This window comes from Arvicanthis niloticus, chromosome 6, assembly GCF_011762505.2.
Source record: "Arvicanthis niloticus isolate mArvNil1 chromosome 6, mArvNil1.pat.X, whole genome shotgun sequence".
Taxonomy (NCBI): Eukaryota; Metazoa; Chordata; class Mammalia; order Rodentia; family Muridae; genus Arvicanthis; species Arvicanthis niloticus.
The window spans coordinates 83,453,617-83,474,001 of record NC_047663.1 but is presented as its reverse complement, the minus strand read 5'-3'; the positions used below and the strand labels follow the sequence as shown (position 1 = coordinate 83,474,001).

The window sequence follows — 20,385 nt, the reverse complement described above, 5'->3', positions numbered from 1 at the left end:
CAGACACCCCAGGAAGATGGAAAAGGTCATTGAGATGAAAATAACCTTGGGAACTGGGAATGAGTGCTCCATTACCACAGACGGGAAGAAAACACCATGTCCAATCAGACGGAACAGATTGAAATGTGATTCCAGTCAAGTGTGAATGCCACCAAATGCATCCTGGAACTATTTGGGGAGTTGGCATGAAGGGAGAGGAGTCCAGTCTCCCACCCCGTCCCTCCTGCCTCTCACCCCAACCATCATTGGACATCAGTATAGTTCAAGAACAGGGACTTGTAAGGCTGTAGTGTTCACAAATGCATCTCCATAGCTCCTCAGTGAGGCAGGTGGGAGGTACCCTTTTCTATAGGGATGCGATTGTTCTGCCGCGGCACAAAAGAGGCGCTCTACCATCAGGAGACTTTAAATGAAGGGATACAAAGTCTGCCTCCAAGGGGAAGAGGGAAGAAAAGAGCGATTGATCACTGCCTTTTATTGCTGGTTTCCTATGGCTGAGTGTTCGCTGATAAGAATTGGTTTAACTCCAAGATGCTGTCTTGGAGACAATTACTGTTTTCCACTAAAATACAACTCTGACAGAAAACATTAATTTAAGTGATAACTGCCTAACTGTGTCAGTACTGGGCATGTGTTCGCCACACCATCGTCTCATCTTTGGCATTACAAGCATCAGGAAGGAATATGTAATAAGGAACAGAAATCATAAAACCAAGTATTTGATGGAAAATGACAAAAGAGAGAGCTGGTATTGGCCCTGGAGCAATCCAGAGAAGGCTGGTGCTGGAATTCTAAAGTACCACATAAAATAGTTTTTTTTCTATGCTTTGCTAGGTTATTCAGATTCTAGAGTTTAAATATTAACTACTCTTTTCTTTTGCTTGCTTCTGGCTGTCTTTGTTATCCATGCTGTACCTTTCCATCATTCAGAAAGGCCTTCTTCATTCTGCCTCTCTCCTGCAGATTGGGGAACAGCCAAGAGCCAGTATTTGTACCCACTGTTGTCTTGGACCATTCTTTTTGTTTTGTTTTTTAAGCTACATCTGCATCCGTCTTTCTTCCTTTGACTTTATGTATTACATATTTGCTTCTTGACCTGATTACTGAGCATATGAAATGTGTTAATCTCGGTGCTGGCTAAATGCATAGACTACAGTGAACCACTGGGGAAGGTGCAGTTCTTGTCCTCAGAACTATTAAGCTGAAGTTCAATAGTGAATATAGGGGATCCTGGTGAGGCCAAATAGTGGACAGGCATGAACTATACAGCATAAGACTGCCCTGCTAAGCATCTAATTGAATACTGCTGTGGGCTGTATGGCGTCTTCCACTTCCCAAAAAGTAGGTATCTATGAAGTGACCTTATTTGGATTGAGTGGCCTTGATTGCAGATGTAATTCAGTTGATTTAATTTTGGATTATCTTGAATTACCCTTTTCCTGGTGACTGGTACTCTTGTGAGGACAAAGAGATGTTGAGCCCCACAGACTTTCATGGGCGAAGGGGTTCATATGAAGATAGAGGCCATTTTTCTGTTCTCTTCAGAAAGTGACTAAGCTCACACCCACAACCTGAGATGGCCTTAGACCTCACCTTACAGTGACTTGAGTCAGTAGGACTTTGTGAGTATGGACCCCATGTTTGTTGCCCCATTTTGCTACTGCCCCTTTAAAGCTCTCTCTACACGATGTTATGCATCTTTCAATCCATAAAAGGTACTACGTACGGCAAACGAACTGAAGAAGTGACCCCTGTCTTTAAGTGGTGACAATTTAATGTCGACACAAGTGACTTATATGCGTGAAACACCAAGAGAATATTACAAATTAGAATGTAATGAGGTACTAAATTGAATGAGGCAGACTATAAGACTTGTCTTGCCATTGTGAAAAGGGGGTGCTCTGGCTGGGCAGAGATGGCCAGGGAAGCTTTGTAAATGGAACTCAGTAATGGAACCAAATGATAATCATGAAACTGTCTCTGTTCTCATGCCTGGGGTGTGGGATGGATTGGAATAGAGAGCCACTACAGCATCTTCATGGGATTTCCAATCAATAGAAGCTACCAGATTCCCGAAAGCGCAAGAGCATCTAACCATGCAAGTCTGTGGCTCCTGGTATCATTTCAAACAAGGCTTCCTTATAATCAGTATGCAATGTTTTGAAAAAAAAAAAAGATTGGAGGATGGTAAACGCTTACACATTTTGGGGTCCAAACTTCATGCTGTGTATTTTTCATGCCCCATGTCTGTGCTTTCCTTTAAGATGTTTTCTTTCCATCGGAGCAAGAAAAATGTGCAGTCTGAGGAATCATGCAGCTCTATGATATTTGGTTCAAAAATAGCAAGCGTTTTCCATCGCCACTGGTTTCTTCCTCCCCAGAAGCCACTGCATCTACCTTTTTTTAGCTGATTATTTTGGTATTTATCTCTAGTTCTATAAATAACACGCTCCGCTGCTATTTCTTGTGTTTCCATAATGTTCACTACTCACTAACTTCTCACTACAGAAGGTGCAAAGCTAGGCTGCTTTTCTCGACCCCACCACCCCACTCCACACACGCCTCCTTCTCTTACACCATGTTTTTCTGAGCCTATACTCACATTGACCATCCGCAATGGCAGTGTGGTGCTTGGCTATGATACTCGGCCACAAGTTGGGTAAGGAATGCTGACGACTTACTTAGCTTTGCACATATGATTTATGTAGAAGTCTGTTTGTTTTTGTTTGTTTAGCAGGGTGTATATGTGTGTCATGCATGTGTGCTGTTGTACCACCCAGTGTACCTGTGTGGATTGGAGGAGGACACCTGTTACCCCATTTTACCATTGTCTGTCTTATGCCCTTGAGACAGGACCTCTCTCTGAATCTGTAGCTTGTGTCTTTGTATTTATTTATTATTGTACAATAGCTGATCAATAAAATCCCAGCCATCTTCTTGACTCTGAGGTCCAGTGCTGGGGTTACTAGCACATATGGCCATGCCTTGAGTTTTGTAATGTAGGTACCAGGGACCCCCAAAGTCAGGTCCTAATACTTGGTTAGTAAGTGTTCTTATCCACTGAGGCAGGGCGTCTATAATCATCTTTACACCATTTACCTAAACAGTCAGTTTCTGGTTGTCTTCCTTAATAACCATGTACACATCCTTAGACAGTCATAGACTGTCTCCAAGCTACCATTTTGCTATCTGTAAAGAAGGGATCATAATTCGAATTCACAGCACAATGGTCTCAGAGTACTCCAACAAAGTATTACCAGGAAGGAACACATGTGGCCAAGCAAAATTCATTCACTTATTCCAGTGACGGAGAGGCACACAACGGGGTGGTGATGGGCATTTGAATCAAAGTTTCCAGGTTCAAGGGAGCAGGCTCAGAGATAGATAGATAGATAGATAGATAGATAGATAGATAGACAGATAGACAGATAGACAGACAGACAGACAGATAGGATCTTTAAGATGTGGAACCTTTAAGATATGGAGCCTAGTGGAAGGTCTCAAGACTGACTCCTCCCTGTGTTTGCAGAGCTCACATCCTCCTGTCACTGTAGTGACATCTCCCACTGAGGTGATGCAGAAAGTGACCCTTGCCAGAGCTGGTGCTATTATTGTAGATTTCCACAGTTAACTACATTCACCTCTTTTCTACATAAGTAAGCTTCAAGTATTTTGTTGTAGTAACAAAACTACACTAATTGAGACTGCTGATGTTCACTTGCTAGTATTGGGGTACTGTCACAAGCATGATCGTTATTTTCATATTGTCATTTTATCTAGCTTTATGGGGGCCTTGAGCAGTGCTGGTGTTCAACACTCAACAAACCAATTGTTTCTGTTCAATTAAACAAACAAACAAACAAACAAACAACAACAAAACTAGCTTGGCCTAGCAGTGAGTACAGGCCAGTTTCCAACACTTCCTGATTAGTGACAGTCTGGTACCCAGGGCTATTTTGTTTTTCTCCATGGTAAGGATTGTATGAGTCACCACAGAACAATGGGTTCCATAGAATTGGTCCCTTACAAGGTTGGTTATATGACACCAAAAGCATGACAATAAAAAAAAATTAAGTTGCATGATACCAAAATTGGTACTTCAAAGAACATTCATAAAATAAAAATGGGAGCAAATATTTATAACTCAGATTATGTGAAAAGTCACTGAGACCCAGAATGTGAAATGAATCCTCTAAGTCAATAATAACAACAAATCAAACAGTTCAATTAAAAATTGAGCAAATGTGTTAATGAACATTTAAATACTTTTATATTTATTTAGCGTGTGTGTGTGTGTGTGTGTGTGTGTGTGTGTAGAGCACATGCACGACACAGCACATATGTGGAGGTCGGTGAACAAGATAGAGAAGTCATTTCTTTCCCTCCAACATGTGGAATCCTGGAATCAAAGTCAGGGCATCCATCTTTGCCACAGTGTCTATACCTGCCGAGCCATCTCCACGGTCACTTAGTGCATATCTCACCAAAGAAGACTTACAAATGGCAAAAAAGAATGTTCCATATCAGTAGTCATTGGGGACTGGAATCATGTCACAGTACATGCCATTTCACAACAACCAGTAATGGCTACTACTGAAAAAAAAAAAAAAAAAAAAAAAAAAAAAAACAACCAGAAACAAGTGTTGGGAAGGTAGTAGAAAAACTAAGACCAGTGTGTGTTCCTGGTAGGAATGAAAAATGATATGGCCACTGTGGAAAACAGTACAACTCATCAAAATCTTCAAACACATCACTGTCATGTATCTCAGTGATCCTGCCAGTGAATACCACTGTACACTGCACATTGTACTCCCAAAGGAGTTGAAGGTCAAACAGGTGACTGCATAGCCACAGTATCTGCAGTGCTAGAGGTGGCCCAAGCTGAGCATCCGCTGATGGATATGTGAATAGCAAAGTGAGATACACAGAATATCCACAGTAGAAATTAATCATCTTAAAAGAAAGAAAATTCTGTCCCATGCCACAGCAGGGATAGAACCGGAAGGCATTACAGTAAGTGAAACTATCAGTCACCCATGAAAGAACAAACATAGCTGGATTCTATTTATATGAGGCCCCCAGAGTGGCCAAACCCAGAGAAAGAAATACAATTATGGTTGCCAGGAGCTAAGGGGGGTTAATGGGTGTCAAACTCTATTTTCAATCCTTTATGTCAATTTAAATCCATGGCAACTGCTTTCGGATCTCGATAGAATACCCAGTACACCCTGGGCTCCAAATCCATTCCACAAGAAACACATGCACGTTGGTTGGTGTGGATGAAACTGTCCTGGGGATGGATAATTATGCATCGTGTGAACAGAGAACTGTGTGTAAAATATGGGGAGAATGATAGCATTCGTGGTAGGTGTATTTTATCATGGTTAGAAAGCGTGTGTTGGAATTCATATTGGCTGTGCTTGCTGGCACCAGACCTATGCAAGATCAAGCCAGCCAAAGCTCCAGCATGAATCGGGGAGGGGATCAGAAGTCCTACATTAGTTGAGGAACTATTGGCAATTGATGGCTACTGAAAGAGAGTGTGTCAGTTTTCTTTAGTAATGCTTCAGTGGATACCCTTGTCCCACACATACTGGGAGCACTAAATTGACTCAGCAAGTTTAAAACAGAGTATATGGAATCAGAAGAGATAGACAGTGGTGGGCTGATTTAAACAAAACATATGTGTGCAATTCTGAAGTTTTTTAGTATTTTTCTTAAAGTAAATTGTAAAAAGTACTTGTTAGGTTGGGGAGTCGCTGAATGGTCAAAACCTATGCAGGTTCCCCTGTTGATCTTTACCACTACAAGAAATATTTGCTAACCTAAACTATAACACTCACTTTACATATGTGTCTGTGTGTGGGGTACATTTCTATATTTCGTAATTATGTACACTCATTGTGCACTGAGTGAAATGTAAAGAATTTGAAAAATAAATAATGTCAAATCCAACCTCTGCTCCAGTTGATTTAAAATCTCTTTTCAAGATATTGTGATACATTAGGATACCCTTTAGTAATTCATGCCAGCTTCAGGAACTGTAGATAATACTGTTTTACAGATTTAAAAAAACTAAAATCTACACTGTTCAATTTTATGGTGCTAGACAGTATCTGAACTGCAGGATGAATTTAAGCAGTATGGAGATCTGAGTCCATACTTTAAAAGAAATTCATATCCTTAAATCTCATTTATCAGATGGGACTTTGGAACTCCTCATCGAAAAACATACCTATGCTGTGATTTAAGAAAATTTGAGGCATTTTCAACAAACGATTACGCTATATTGTAAAATGACTATTATATACAGTGCAGGTAGTTGCACTTTTAATTAAATGTAGAATGTTACAGGGAATTTGGGAAGATCTGAAGATCTGGTTAAAACAATCTGGTTAGGGCAGGAAACTGTTAAAGACTGCATGCAGTTAGCAGTCTCTGCTTTGCTGGGACATCCGTTCTTATGTACCCAGAAGCTGAGGACAGAGGTGCAGAAGCAGAAGATACACAATGCCGATCGACCCTGGGATTTGTGTCAATATCCAGATTATTTGCTGAGGGGAAGTGGTTCTCTGCTGGCTGTCACGTTCCCTCTGAGCATCTCCAAAGGAATTACCTGTCCATCTTCATTGTGTGCTTATGGGCACTGCTGGTGCAGAAGCCTCGTCTCACCCACCCTAGCTAGGCTGGAAATTGGGTGGACTGACAAGCTCTTACATGCACGTGTGCTTAAATGCATTTTACAAGAAGGGAAATGAGAGAAAAAGTCTTATCTCTACAACTTTGCTGGGCAAGATGGTAGTGTCTGGACCTGAGGGTTATGTATATCCATTGTCAAATCTAGGCATTGGAGACTTTGTTTTGGAAGATGGGGTGGAAGTTTTTAGAACCTAGGGGCATGCTGGTAGAACTATGTTTTCCTCACTTTGTTCAGGTTACTGCCACCATTTCAGTTTTGTATTACAAGCCCCAATACTTCTTTCCACAACTTATGCAAAGATTTGCACTGCATTACCCTGCATCTTGGTTTTGACATGGGTGACGCTCATGGTACCAAAAGACAGAAAGGGGTAGAAAAAGGGAGGAGGAGAGGGAAGGGAAGGAGGTTGGAAGGGAGGGAGGGAGGAAGAGAGGGAGTTTGGAAGCCCTCAATTCTGAGAAAGCTTGGTGTAGGAGGGCAGAGGAAACTCAAGAAAAGAATGCTATATAAGAAGGAAGCTTAGTGATCTTTCAAGCCAGTGACTAATGACAGGTAGATAAACTGAGGCCGAGAAAGACTGAAAGACTTGGAAAGTCTTATGCATGCTGCCGATCAGGGATAATGTAGAGAGAAAGGTCAAATTCTATTTCTGAATCAAACTCTAGGAAATAAGGTCAACAATCAACAAATGGGACTTCCTGAAATTAAAAATCTGCTGTGCAGCAAAGGTCACAGTTACTTGAGTGGGGAAAAAAAAGCAGCCTAAGAGTGGCTGAGAAATCTTTGCTAGCTGTACATCTAACAGAGGATTTATATCTGTAATAAACGAAGAACACAAAAGTCTAAATCACAAAAAAATTAAACAGAGCTAGTCAGAAAAGGAGCCAATAAGATAACACATGGAAAAATATTCACTCTTCTCTGCCGTCAACGAAATGCAAATCAAAAGTACATTGAGACCCCAAGTGACTCTAATCAGAATGTCAGTCATTGAGAAAATAAACAAAAACAATTCCTGGCAAGGACAAAGACAAAAGGTAGTTCTTAAACACTCCTGGGGAAAATGTGGAATTGTCCGTTCTCTATGGAAATCAGTAGGAAGGTTTCCCAAAAGACTAAACCAGATCCACTGTATTACCCAGTGTTTCCACTCCAGAATATGGACACAAAAGGCCACAAGTTGAACACATTATAGAGATATTTCACATCAACACTTTCTGCAGTATCATTCATAACACAGTAAACCTATAGACCAGCTGAGATGTTCAAGGAGAGAGGAACAGATATAGAAAACATAGTATATACATATACATAATATACACACATGTGTGTGTGCACGTGTATATGTGTACACATCACACACATACACATCACACACATACACATCACACACATACACATCACACACATACACATCACACACATACACATCACACACATACACATTTAGTCATAAAAAAATCATGAAGTAGCACTGTTTGCAGAAGAATCGATACAATCAGAAACAATCATATTAAATGAAATCTCAGAAAGACCAATGTCCTGTGTCTTTCCTCCTTTGTGGTTCCTAGATGTCATACCGTCCTAGAAAATTATGTATAGATGTAAAGAAAAAGAAAGTGAAATTGTCTAGAAAACAAAGAGGAGAGATGGGCTGGGGTATGGTGAACAGGGGTGAGCTGAGAAAAGGGAGAGGCTTTGGGGGAGGGGCAAGTGTAGGAGAGTATGAGGGAGCAAGAGAAAGGGGAGATTCAATGGAGAATGCATATCTGTAAAGGCTTAAAAGGTACAGATGAAGCCAAGCTCTCCATTTTCTACTTTAGACTTTTCTCCCTTATACAGATGTTCCCCAGATGTTAAGCTATGTAGGACGTGAGAAACAAAAAGAGTCTGTAGGGCCCCTGATCTGGAATGAGCATCTTGCTGGGAGAGTGTGGCATGGAGTTGCTAAGAAGTGGAGGTAGAGGGCATTTTGTGGTGTGTATTTGGAGCTTTCAACCTTTGCAAAACCGTAACCCCTGGCCTTTTGATACCAAGCTTCTGCTGTCTGCCATATATCTCAACATATTCTGAGGTTAACGTCTGTCACAGAGCAGGTAGAGAGTATGCAGTGAGGGATTTTCCCCACGATTAGGGGTTAGGGTCCAGGATTTTTATTTTCCCACTATGTGAACGACATTGACTAGTTATCCAAACTCCTTGTGCCATGGCGTTGTCCACTAGAAAGGGCCGTGATGATAACTGTTGCTGCATGAGATATGGTAGGGATTAAATCAAGGTTCATAATGAAAAGTGCACATGCATTCAGAATACTAACTAGCAGCGAGGGGGAAAGGGCTGTGAGTTCATAGCCAAGTCCTGGATGGCTCTGTGTTTGTGGGATGAAGAAAAGCTCTCTATGGCCATCTCCAAGCACCCTCCGGTCAGCCTACACTGCCCAATGAACTTGCAATCCAGACATGGCAAATAGCCTTATAAACACTAGAAAGTAATGAGGGGCAGTTCAGAAAGGCTGGTTCAGGCCCATGTGAGAAAAAAAAAAATCCAAGTTGAGAAAGTGAGGGATATTTGACACTAAAAAAAAGAGGGGTGGGGGAAGAATTCTGAACCCAAAGCCAGCACCTCCCATCCGAGGCTAGCCCCTCCCCAGGCCTGCCATCCTCATCTGTAATCCACTCAGGCTCCTATGTTAGTGGTGGAAATGTGCATATAAAATATAACATAATTTTATCATTTATAAGATGATCTATTACTATTTAAAGACATGTAAAAAGCAAAAAATAGCAAAAATTTGACATGTCTTATATATGTGTAAATGTGTGTGTCTATAATCTATAAAAGTAGAGGGGATTTTGTGGTGTCTCTGATGTCTTCTTTCCAGAAAATTCTCTGCTGGTTTCTACCATATACAATTTAAAAGCAGTAAACTTATCAGAGGAATGTGGTTATAAGTGACAAGCATCCACTCAATGCATGTTTATTTAATCATCAATTATGAATCTGCTATCAGGGCACAGGGGAGAAGTTAAAGGACGGAATGGGACTAAGAGAAAGCCAGGAAGTCAAGGAGGTCTGTGATGGGATAAAAAAACGATCTCATATCACATACAGCGACTTTGTGGGGTGGAAGGGGAGGAGAGAGAAGGGAAGACAAAAGGAGGAGGGGAAGGAGGGAGGGGAGGAGGAAGAGAAAGAAGAGGAGGGAAGAAGAAAGATGGAAGAGCACCTGTTCACCAGGACATGGTTTCAACCTTAATTTACATAATAATAACTCCAAGCTTTTCAGGAAATCCTAAAGGAAATGCAACTTCAATGGGTAAAGATGCAAGAGAATTCACAGCACTTTTAAGAAGACTTTTCTCCCCCAGACTAAATTTACAACGGGAAGATATTTCATTAGTCATTGTTTTAAAGATTTATTATATCTATGAGTGTTTTGCCTGCATGTGTGTATGTTCTACTCGAGTTCTTGGTGCCTCTGGCTGTCAGAAGAGGACATCAGATCCTCTAGAACTGGAGTTCTAGGTGGATGTGAGTCACCTTATGAGTGGTGGGAACCCAACTCTCACGTCCTCTTCAAGTATTGCCCTAGAGTTCTTAACCACTGAGCCAACTCTCTAGTCCTAAAAATTTACTACCTAAAAACAAAAACAAAAACCAACAAAAAAAAACCCAAGTTGAGTGTGCAGTCTTCTCACCCATCTCTAATACTCCCTGTTGATCATGGGAGGGTCACAACAGTGAGACTGTCCTGGTAGGGTGCTATCCTTGTCATGAATGGATAGTGTCCTCAGGACAAATTTATAAACTGGTCATCTCCTTTCAACGTTATAGACTGTGCTGTTACTGCAGTCTGCTAATCCACATACCACCATCAAATGAGCAACGATACTGCCCATCTGTCACCCAAGAGATCTGCAGTTCACAAGGTCTGTGGGAAGAATTAAGGGTTGTCATGGATCAAGCCAAATTCTGCCCTCAGAATGTGCAGTCTTGGTGTACTTGTAGTATTGCGGTTAAGCTGAAAGTACAGTGTAGCTTGTCCCTCCCCAAACAGCCAGTTTGGAGAGGGAATTGCATATGTTTTGTGGGTACTGCTGAGAACTGATTTGTCATTTGTGATGTACATTCTTTGTATGGAAAATTTCTTTCGGGCATCATAGTGAGAACTATACTGTTTCCTTAAAACAGCCACTTTGCTTGTCTCTCTTGGTCATCAGGCACCTTCTAATCTGTTTTTCCTTTTGCTTTGACTACCAGGAAGCTTAGACTCAAGTTTTCTATCTGTATTAAATAACACAAATTTTATTTGTATGAACAAACATAATGCCCCCCCCAACTAAGACTTTTCTGTACATTCTTGTGTCATCTAATTATAGCTTTAGAGTTTTTAGAAATAACTGTTATAAGGGATGTTCAAGAGAAAGAAAGAAAAACAGGAAGGAAGTATAGGCAGAGAGAGAGAGAGAGAGAGAGAGAGAGAGAGAGAGAGAGAGAGAGAGAGACAGAGACAGAGACAGAGAGATGGAGAGAGAGACAGAGAGAATTCTTTTTCTTTTTGATGCCAGATAAGTAAGAAAATCTTTAAGATAGACTTGTGGGATAGCTTAGTCTGTACAATACTTGTCCTGCAAGCATAAGACCTGGATTCTATGACCAGAACTCATGTAAAAACCTAGTTGTGCTTAGGTGCATGCCTTTAATCCCAACACTGTGGCAATGGAGACAGGTAGATCACTGGAGCTCACTGTGCAGCCAGCTAGTCTAGGTGGTGAAACCTAGGTCAGTGAGAGATCCCATCTAAGGAAATAATGTGAACAGTACCTGAGGAATGACACCTAAGGCTGACGTCTGGCTTTACATGTATGCAAACAGACATGTACATTATCATCCCTTCCAAATTAAAAAAAAAGACACACATAAGCAGGCAAGTACACTTGTAGATCACCGTAGGTAAACCAAGACTTGCACACTGTAACATGCTATTGCCACTTAGAATGAACCAAAGTCTTGCATTCTTACAAAAAGGGCTGGGGCATATTTCGTTTTTCCCATTGCAAACTTGGACCTCCCTCTTTGGAGGGCTTCTATCTGTGAGTTTCTGGAAGGTTCTTGTCAGTGCCCCTTGCTCTTATTTGTAATGAATAGCACGATGTTCATGTTCATGGTGAGTCTTCCAAGCCTCTATGAAGAATCAAAACTCAACCTTCTCTACAGAAAAGGGGTAAGCAGGATCTCTAGGATGAATGCATGACCGCAGCCTGTATATTGTATTCCAATGCTGACAGCAAACTGCACACCTGATATACTGATTTGAAAGGGAGCCTAGCTTTTCCAGATGTAGTACCATCCTTTCTGCTGCTGCTGGGATCCAGGTTATTTTCCAGATGAGTGATTTCATAGGATCCGAAGTTATACTGCTGTATATACAAGAAATAGCTTTGGTGCTAAACTGCTCTGGCAGAAGGTCACACAGGGTGAGCCCCTGGCCCAAGCTCACCTATGGGGAAGCAAAGGTTTCTGGGGCTGGATTTATCAGTCCTGGAAGCATCTTTCCAACAATACTGTTTGATTGGCATATAGAGAGCCATAGGTTAGAGCAACTTGGCTGCAAAGGTGGGGCAATTTGAGTGCCATGCAGTAGAGAATGCACTAGAGTCAGAAAACAATGACAGTTAATGCATAAAGGTTAAACTTGGTTGTTGCTTCCAGGAGGTTTTCCTGTTGGGGAAAACCATTTTAGCTCGTGTAATTTATATCCAGTTCATCTCTTTAAAACAGAGTTTTGGTAGGAAGGAAATGTGTACTGTGATTCTCCTAATGACAGGTTTTGACAACATCCAACCATGGAAACAATAAGAGGAGGGTAACAAATAATGTTTTCCTGTTGTGAATGGGCTGAATATACTGGAAGGTATTTTAACTAAGGGGGGAAAAAACTCAATGAAGTCTGAACTGCTACACGATTTTAAGATTCCACTGTTACCACCAACGGACCAACTTAAAGATATTTTGTGTGATTAACCAGCTAAACTTAACATACCCAAACACTGGGGGCCCCAGTGCTGGTGCGGACAGCACCTGACAGACTCAGCCACTTTGATCAAACTCAATTGAAAACACTCAGGCACTGTTCTGCACTCTGCATCTTTGGTGTCAAACTCCATTTTCAGTCCTTTATGTCAAATTTAAATTCATGGCAACTGCATTCAGATCTTGATGGAAGTCCCAATTTGCCCCAGACCCCAGATCCATTCCACAAGAAATAGATACACATACAAGTGCCCGCATGCGCCAGCTGGGCATGCTCTCATTTTAGCTGAGCCAGAGTGAAGAACGTTGTATGACTACCTGCTCGTCCGAGCTTCAGCACACCCTCCAACAAGAGGCTGTCAGAAACAAGGCGGCTATTCAATGAGGTTCTCACCCCTCTGCTGGAGAAATCGTGTGAACCTGGCTCTTGTTTGGTATGAAAATGGACCTTCGCCCTTTCGGTGCCATTTTCTTCTCTTAGTGAAGTTAAAATCACTATCTGGTTTTTTTTTTTTTTTTTTTTTGAAGCAAGCTGAACAAATTGGTGTAACTGATGAAAAGCGAGTAAGTTTGGCTCTAAACACACAGATCTGTTCTGCCCACCCCAATGACGGGCTCTTGATTTCTATACAAAGCCAACAAAAGTCCTCTATTGACAACCAACAAGCCGATACACCCACCATCCAAAAGGAAAGAAAACGCTCTGCGTGCTGTCACTAAGAAAACATTCTGGATGTCCCCGTGACAACAGCTGACCTCACTTATGGAAGTCATCTTTGCTTGGGTATCTATGCATGCATAAAAGGGTGCCGTTTCTAAAAGCTCATTTTCTCTTTAATAATTGTCTGTTTTTCAAAAGCTATCAGCAGGTGCACATCATTTCAAAAGCCTCTTGTCCTTCATAATACAATATTCATCACGATTACATAGTATGAAATAAAAAGTAGCAAAACACAGGCGAGGGTAGTTCAATTAAATGCAACATAATCTCTGCTGCAAAAAAAAAAAAAAAGAAAAAAGAAAATAGAAAAAAAATAGGGCTCCAGCTAAAATCAGGTTCTGATGAAATAAAAAAGGAAATATATTTCCACATATTTTTAATTATATAGAATTTCCTCAAACATGATTTTTCATAATATATTCCATTAAGTTAACATCATATTTGAAGAAAGAGCATTTTCCGATTTCATTTTAAGCCTGATTTTGAGCAATTACGGTGTCATTGTTCCGCGGTAGAAAGGTTGAATTCATTTACTGTGTGGTTATGTTAGTTATGATTGATGTCTCTTCTCCAAATGATAAACCAATCACCCCGATGATGTAATGTCATTTTAAGAGTGCCATAATCACATTTCTCTCAAACTAGAAGCTTTGATGAGTTCTAATAAAGATTTATGGTAGATTAAAGGCCTTCATAATATCAACAATGGATTGCTCATTTGATGAGAGATTTGATTAGATATTTTTTTTAAAAAAGAGAATATGAGTTTGCTAAATATATCAGGCCTGGCTTTGAAGAAGGGCATGGGCCATCATAAGTAGCATTTGATTGGTCCATTTGCCAAGTGAATCATCTTAATATGTTTAGGAGGTCCCATATAATTGGAGAGGTTGGGACCAGTGGTAGCTTATATTCATGGATAGAGACAGAGCAATCTTCACTGGGAGAATTCTTGGCATCTCTACTGCTTTTGATGATCCATGTTAATGAATCTCATGAGGGGTTAGCTCAGAAGGCAGTGCCAAAGCTTTGGGTTAAGGGGTCAAGTGTAATTAATTAGTACCATGATTCCCACCCCCAAGGGCACGGATACTGAGTCCCTAGGTAACTGTGCCCCCTTCTGTATTCTTATGTTCAGGTGAACATTCCACCAACTGATGAATCCAAAATAAGACCTGGTTATTGTTGCAAAATTGGCTCGATTATTTGGACCATTTTTTTTTCTAAGACTCGGCAAGTAGGAGATGAGACACAAAATCCTCAAAAGTGAAGCAGAACCTAGTGTTCAGTCCCTCTGTTCTGTGACCAAGAAAACTCAAACAAGAACTCTGAATTTAGAAGCTGTGTTTATCACAGTGCCTCATGATCAGCTCGTTAAATTCAAGTGAAGTGGCACAAGCAGAAGGTCATAGAGAGGTCATACCCCAAACACTTCAATCTTGGCATGGTATTCAGTATTCATGCCAAGGGAACACATTTTCATTGCAAAACCATATAAAACAAGCAAGGGGAAGTCAGAAGCCAATGATAAAAAAACAGCAGAACTGGGAGGCACACGGATGGGGCATGTGAGTGTGTCCCGGGTCACTCAGCCATGACCACAACCGTAGTATTACAAAATTCAATATTCCAGTGTCTCCCCACACTTCACCTTTGACTCCTGCATGCTTTCACATGTAGCCTTGGGCAAATTCCTCCCTCAGAAGGAGGTCCAGAGCCTGTTATAACCAGGAAAACCTCTCTAATGGCTGTGACCTTCAACAGACACATCTTAGAACTACCAAGCTACAAAATGACAAATGCGTTTCACCTTCATGCTCCCCACACCGCATTCTCTCAGCCTTTGTTTCAGTAGTTGTCATTTTGCTGGAGACTCACAAATGTCAAGTACAAAACACCACACAGTTAGACACCACAGAGTTTTCTTACCACTGCTGGAGGCTTGCTGGGGCCCTGAGCATGCTCTGAGCAGGTATGAATTGGGGGAGAATTCCTCATCAGGGTTGGTGTCCATGATCTGATGGGAGGTGTTGCTGTCTAGCAATGGCATCTGGCAGCTAACTGGTGGAGGATTATGGGAGCTAGGCAGCTGAGCAGATGGGAGGAGGCTAGACGAGGATGTAGGTGGAATGGGACGACCTGGGAAAGAGGACAGAGGGGTCAAAGGTCAGCAATGAGTGTCATGAGAGCATCCTAAGAAAGTTACATTGAAACCAGCTCACAATACAAATAAATATATATATATATTTTAATGTTCCAGATGTGCTTTTCAGAGCGGTTATGGTGTTTCTTTACCAGCCCAACTGCATTACCACTGGTTGTGTGATACTTGATACTTTATTAATATAATTCACAAAAAGGGCATCCATTTGAATGAAATCAGTCTAGAAAAAGTCTGTTTGTTTCTATCTCCTTTGCTATGATTCCAAGTCCTCATCTCTCCCTAAACCATTTCCATTGTGGTCTTCCTATTTCTACTCTTGAGAAATTGCCCACCAACTCTGCCGTGACCCCATCTCTTCTCCATAGTAATTGAGATAATGTTTTTTAGGTCAAACTCAGGTCGTATCCTCTTGATATCCTTCAGTGGCTTTCCATTGTATGAGGAAAGAAATATTAACCCTTTCTACTCATGATTCTGGGCATATCCTACCTTCTCTGGATCACAGCTGCTCACTACCTCCGTTACCAAGAGGACACCCTTTCCACATGGCTCTTTATTCTCCAGTGACCCAGGATATTCCTATTTCCACTACAGTGAACATGCCAAACTACTCCACCTTTGCATAGAGTTTCATTAGCACTTTAATGGACACCTTTGCATGCTTCTACTGCCTGGCCAGTATTCTCAAGATTTCTGCTCCCCTTCAGTAAAGCTCTCCACGTTTGCCTGCTTCAAACAAGAACTACTTCCTCTAGCCTATCAGCCCATTTAAATATCCTCATAGGTCTCATTATTATCTGGTACTCAAAATTTTATCCCCAGTGAGCAAATCAAGAGGCCACACTAAAAATCAAATCCTTTAGCTTAGGGTAGAAGGTGAAAAGCGGTGGACAGAGCCCGCATTGCCATGCCAGTGGCTTGATCATTCATTGCATCATGTGGATTATTTGGATATCAAGGCAGAGTTCCTGTGAGGCCCCATGCCATAACAAATAGCAGTCAGGCTAGTAGGGTGGGTAATAAGCTGGAGCTGACGTCAGGCAAAGGAGGTTCCTTCCGTAGGGATAATAACCTCTTCCTCACTGGCAGCAGGCTCTTCACACTGACTCTTGAGCAATGACAGTTGGTGCCTACACATCCACCAACTGTGCCCTTGTACCCAGGGTCATTGTAATTGTTGCCTGTCTGGTTTTCTTGTAAGGAAACTAATAAAAATGAGTCAGGGGCAGCAGCTCGTGAAGCTGAGACATGGAGAGAAACTGGAGGTTCAGATGAACAGTTCCACTCTGAGTGGTGTTTATGCCTGAAAAGTTGTATTTTCCTGAAGAGCTGCACATACACAAGTACACCCAGAGATTCTGCTAAGATACCAACACTTGCTGCTGCATTCATTACTGTATTCCCTGGATGATGATGATGATGATTGATGATGATTATCACTATACGTTGGTACCCTGGATGGATGATTTTGGTTCAACATATGCATGTGCAGTTGTTCTGAGTCCTAAGGATTCCACCATTCTGCCCTCAGATCTAGTGAGGAGCCAGAGGAGGTTCAGGTGATAAGAAGCAGGCTATGGAGTGCACTAAGATAGGATACCACAGGGGCAGAGGAAGAAGATGTTTGACAGGAGTCAGGGTTAAAAAAGTGCATAAGAATTCCTGAAAGAGTGGAAGCTTGGGCAAGTGTCTGAAGAATGCAAGAAACAGTCATAAGGTGGCATCAAACCACTGACAGCATGCTGTCAACATGGAGGGACAGAAGTGACGCAGAGTTGAGGATGTAAGCAGCCCTAAAGATTAAGTGAGTTTTAGATTTTAAAGTTTATGTATTTCTATACATGTTTTTTATAGAAGTCTGAAGAGGGTGTAAGGTCTCCTGCAGCTGGAGTTGCAGGTGGATATGAGCTGACCAATGTGGATGCCAGGAACCAAACTTGGGTCCTCTGGAAAATCTGCTCTCAGCCACTGAGGTATCTCTCCAGCTCTAAAATTTGAATCTTAAGTTTCTTATACAATAACACAATGGTAATGATCACGAATTATCCTTGCAATTGTCAATGGTTAAATGGAATGATTTGAAGTGTCCAATGCATTCATAGCTGTTGGGAAGCAATATAAGACATGGTGGCTTTGTCAGGTGCTCTGGACTGAGTACTATGGAGTTTTATCAGAATCGATGCTATCATTGAATCAATAATTCTCTCATAGATGGTCTAACAATAGGTTATAACTACCACCATTGTAACTATTACTACTTATTGCATGGTATCTCTCTGTTACTCATTGAAGGCTCTGCCTCCTTGCATAATCTTTCTTAATCCTCAAAACAGTCTTGTTATGTTAGAATGGCTACATATTCCCATAAAACATGAGAATAGAACATTCCCATTTTATAGATGAGGAAATATAAACAAAGAGGCTAAGTTCTACAGTTAGAAAATATCAAAAGCAAGGCTTGCAATGGGGTTTCTCTTTCCCAAATCCACCCTGCAACTACTCATGGTGCTTGCCCAAACAGCATGCTAATATGGTGATGCAAATAATAACAATAAACAGTGATGATAATAAATAGTGATGATATTATTACATAAGGAATCAGAAACATAGGGAAGAGAGATACTTCCAAGGTACCTCCTCCCTATCCCAGGGCATCCTCTGCATCTCAAGTAGGGCCTGAGTTTGAAAAAACACACATAGCAGTCATTATCCTACAGAGTTCAAAGTTTTCACTGTCAATTGTTCTGAAGTTTGCAGTGATGTTGCCCTTCATCCTCCGTCAAGGTTTCTGACTGCAGATGGTCCCTACCCGGTCTTGTGTACTCAGTGCTGATGTCCTCTTAGTAACAGGGCTCAGGTAGGGAGAGATTTCTAAGTGGTAATCAATAGGCTATCATGTGTGTGCTACTGAGGCATAGCTGAAACTGGATGTTGAAGAACAAGGAATTTTTAAAAATTCCTTTGAGCCATTGAGGTGGAGTTAACGTTCACGTCCAGTTTTCCAGGAGCCCGATAGGATGGATGGTTGCTGTGAAATCACTCTTTCCATGAACTTCTAGGAATTCCGTTCAGCATGAATTCGTCTTATACAGTACAGACAACAGAGCTTTTTAATATCCACAAATACTGACAATAGAGGAAGAGTCACAACACAGTGCACGTGCTGAGGCTGCTTTGCGTATCATAACTATGCATCATAGAATCGTGTGACTCCCATTCTCTCCCCATTCTTCTTAATTCCTTAATTCTGCTTTGGTACTTCCTTCCATTCTGCTTGCTGGGAGCTATCACTACTTGGAGAATTTCAGAATCACTAGATCTGCCCTGAGTCAGACAGTGTGCTGTTCCCTGTTTGTTAGGTCGTTTACTAAGTTTGTTCACTTAGGATGCATATTGCCCCTGACTATTCCAACTGACAGAGACCATCTGTGTAGATACAAACAGGTTCCAAAGTACAAGGGAGAGAGCTGGGACTTACGTGGCTTCCTTTGTGGACTCTGTTTTCTTACAGAAAGCCTTAATATGGGTGGGCAACTAACCAGGTGACATACTCCAGCCTGATTCCCAGATTATGTATGGCAGAAGCTCTTTATTCCCAACTGTTTCTCCAATTTATTTTTCAATGAGCACAAAGACCCCCAGCAAATGTACAGAAAAACCACACTGAACTGATAGCTGCAAAGCAAGGAGATACCTGCAATATGTCACTAGTTGAGCTCCTATGGTCTTGTGCATGTGCAAGTGTGTATACATAGGGGTTTTCCAAGATCCCCATGTAAATCAAACTCTGATTATATACATGACTGGTTCCCCTGTGACCTTAAGCATAGAGACTAATCCAGTTTGCTAATGTATCTGTTTTCAGATGAGTAAGGTTTTGTATTATTTTTCACTTGTAAAATTTCTGTTATAGCCAAACAAAGCAATTCCTCGGAATGTCTGATAGATGGGTCGTGGCTATTGTAATGCCATGTGGAGGATTCTGGTATGCCCTAGCTTCCAGTGGGAAGATAGTGACATCATCAATTAGAAAACTCATAGACATGGATGAGGAGAGGTAGCAGATGTACAGGGCTTATTTGCCATCCATGCTCCAGGCTCTCAGTCTTCACCCACTGCAGTCATCCCTGAAAGCTTCATCATACACCATCTGTGGTGGTAGGATATTGCTCCAACTCCCATTGTGCCCGTTACAGTGCCATTTTGCTGCTTAGACAGATTTAGATCCAGACTTGGTCCAACAAGTTCAAAAGGCTGCAGTTTCTTCTCATCCTCCCCAAACAATAAATAGTAACTGTGAGATTGATGCTCTGCCTGGCCATTTTTAATATATTCACTAATTTATGCCAGGGGGTGTGCTGGAAAGCAATTCCCCAAATTCACTTCAAACGACTTGTTCTTTTTCATTGGAAAGATGAATGGTGAGCTGATATTAAAGTGTTCTGTGTAGGCAACACATAATTGATTTATGTAGTGATGGGGTGTCAGGGTATTTGGTGGAACACAGGATATGCTTAAGACACAACAAAATAAAAGGCAGTACCAGGAAAAAATAGAAATTTGATCAGCCTCTCTGATAGTTGCTTGTCTTGTTGCTGTGACAAAATAGTTAATGAAAGAAAGCCACTTAAGGAAGGGAGGGTTTATTTGTTCTTAGTTCAAAGGCTGGGAATGTCATGACACAGGACCTTGAGACAGTGGGTCATATAGCATCCACAGTCAGGAGGCAGAAAGCAAGGCATGCACAGCCCCTGGGCCCCTGGACTA

At 41.4% G+C, this 20,385-nt stretch overlaps 1 protein-coding gene across 11 annotated transcripts in view; it reads right to left on the bottom strand.

Moving 5' to 3' along the window:
• Positions 1–20,385, bottom strand: part of Tenm2 (teneurin transmembrane protein 2) — a 1,226,193-nt gene that overhangs the window by 359,892 nt on the left and 845,916 nt on the right. For 10 of the 11 annotated variants that reach the window (XM_034506847.2, XM_076937038.1, XM_034506844.2 and 7 more), the window contains one exon: positions 15,384–15,593. The exons of the other annotated variant lie outside the window; for it this stretch is intronic. In XM_034506847.2, the coding sequence (XP_034362738.1) occupies positions 15,384–15,593 (210 nt within the window). The remainder of the gene's footprint in view (positions 1–15,383; positions 15,594–20,385) is intronic. 11 annotated transcript variants of the gene reach the window in all.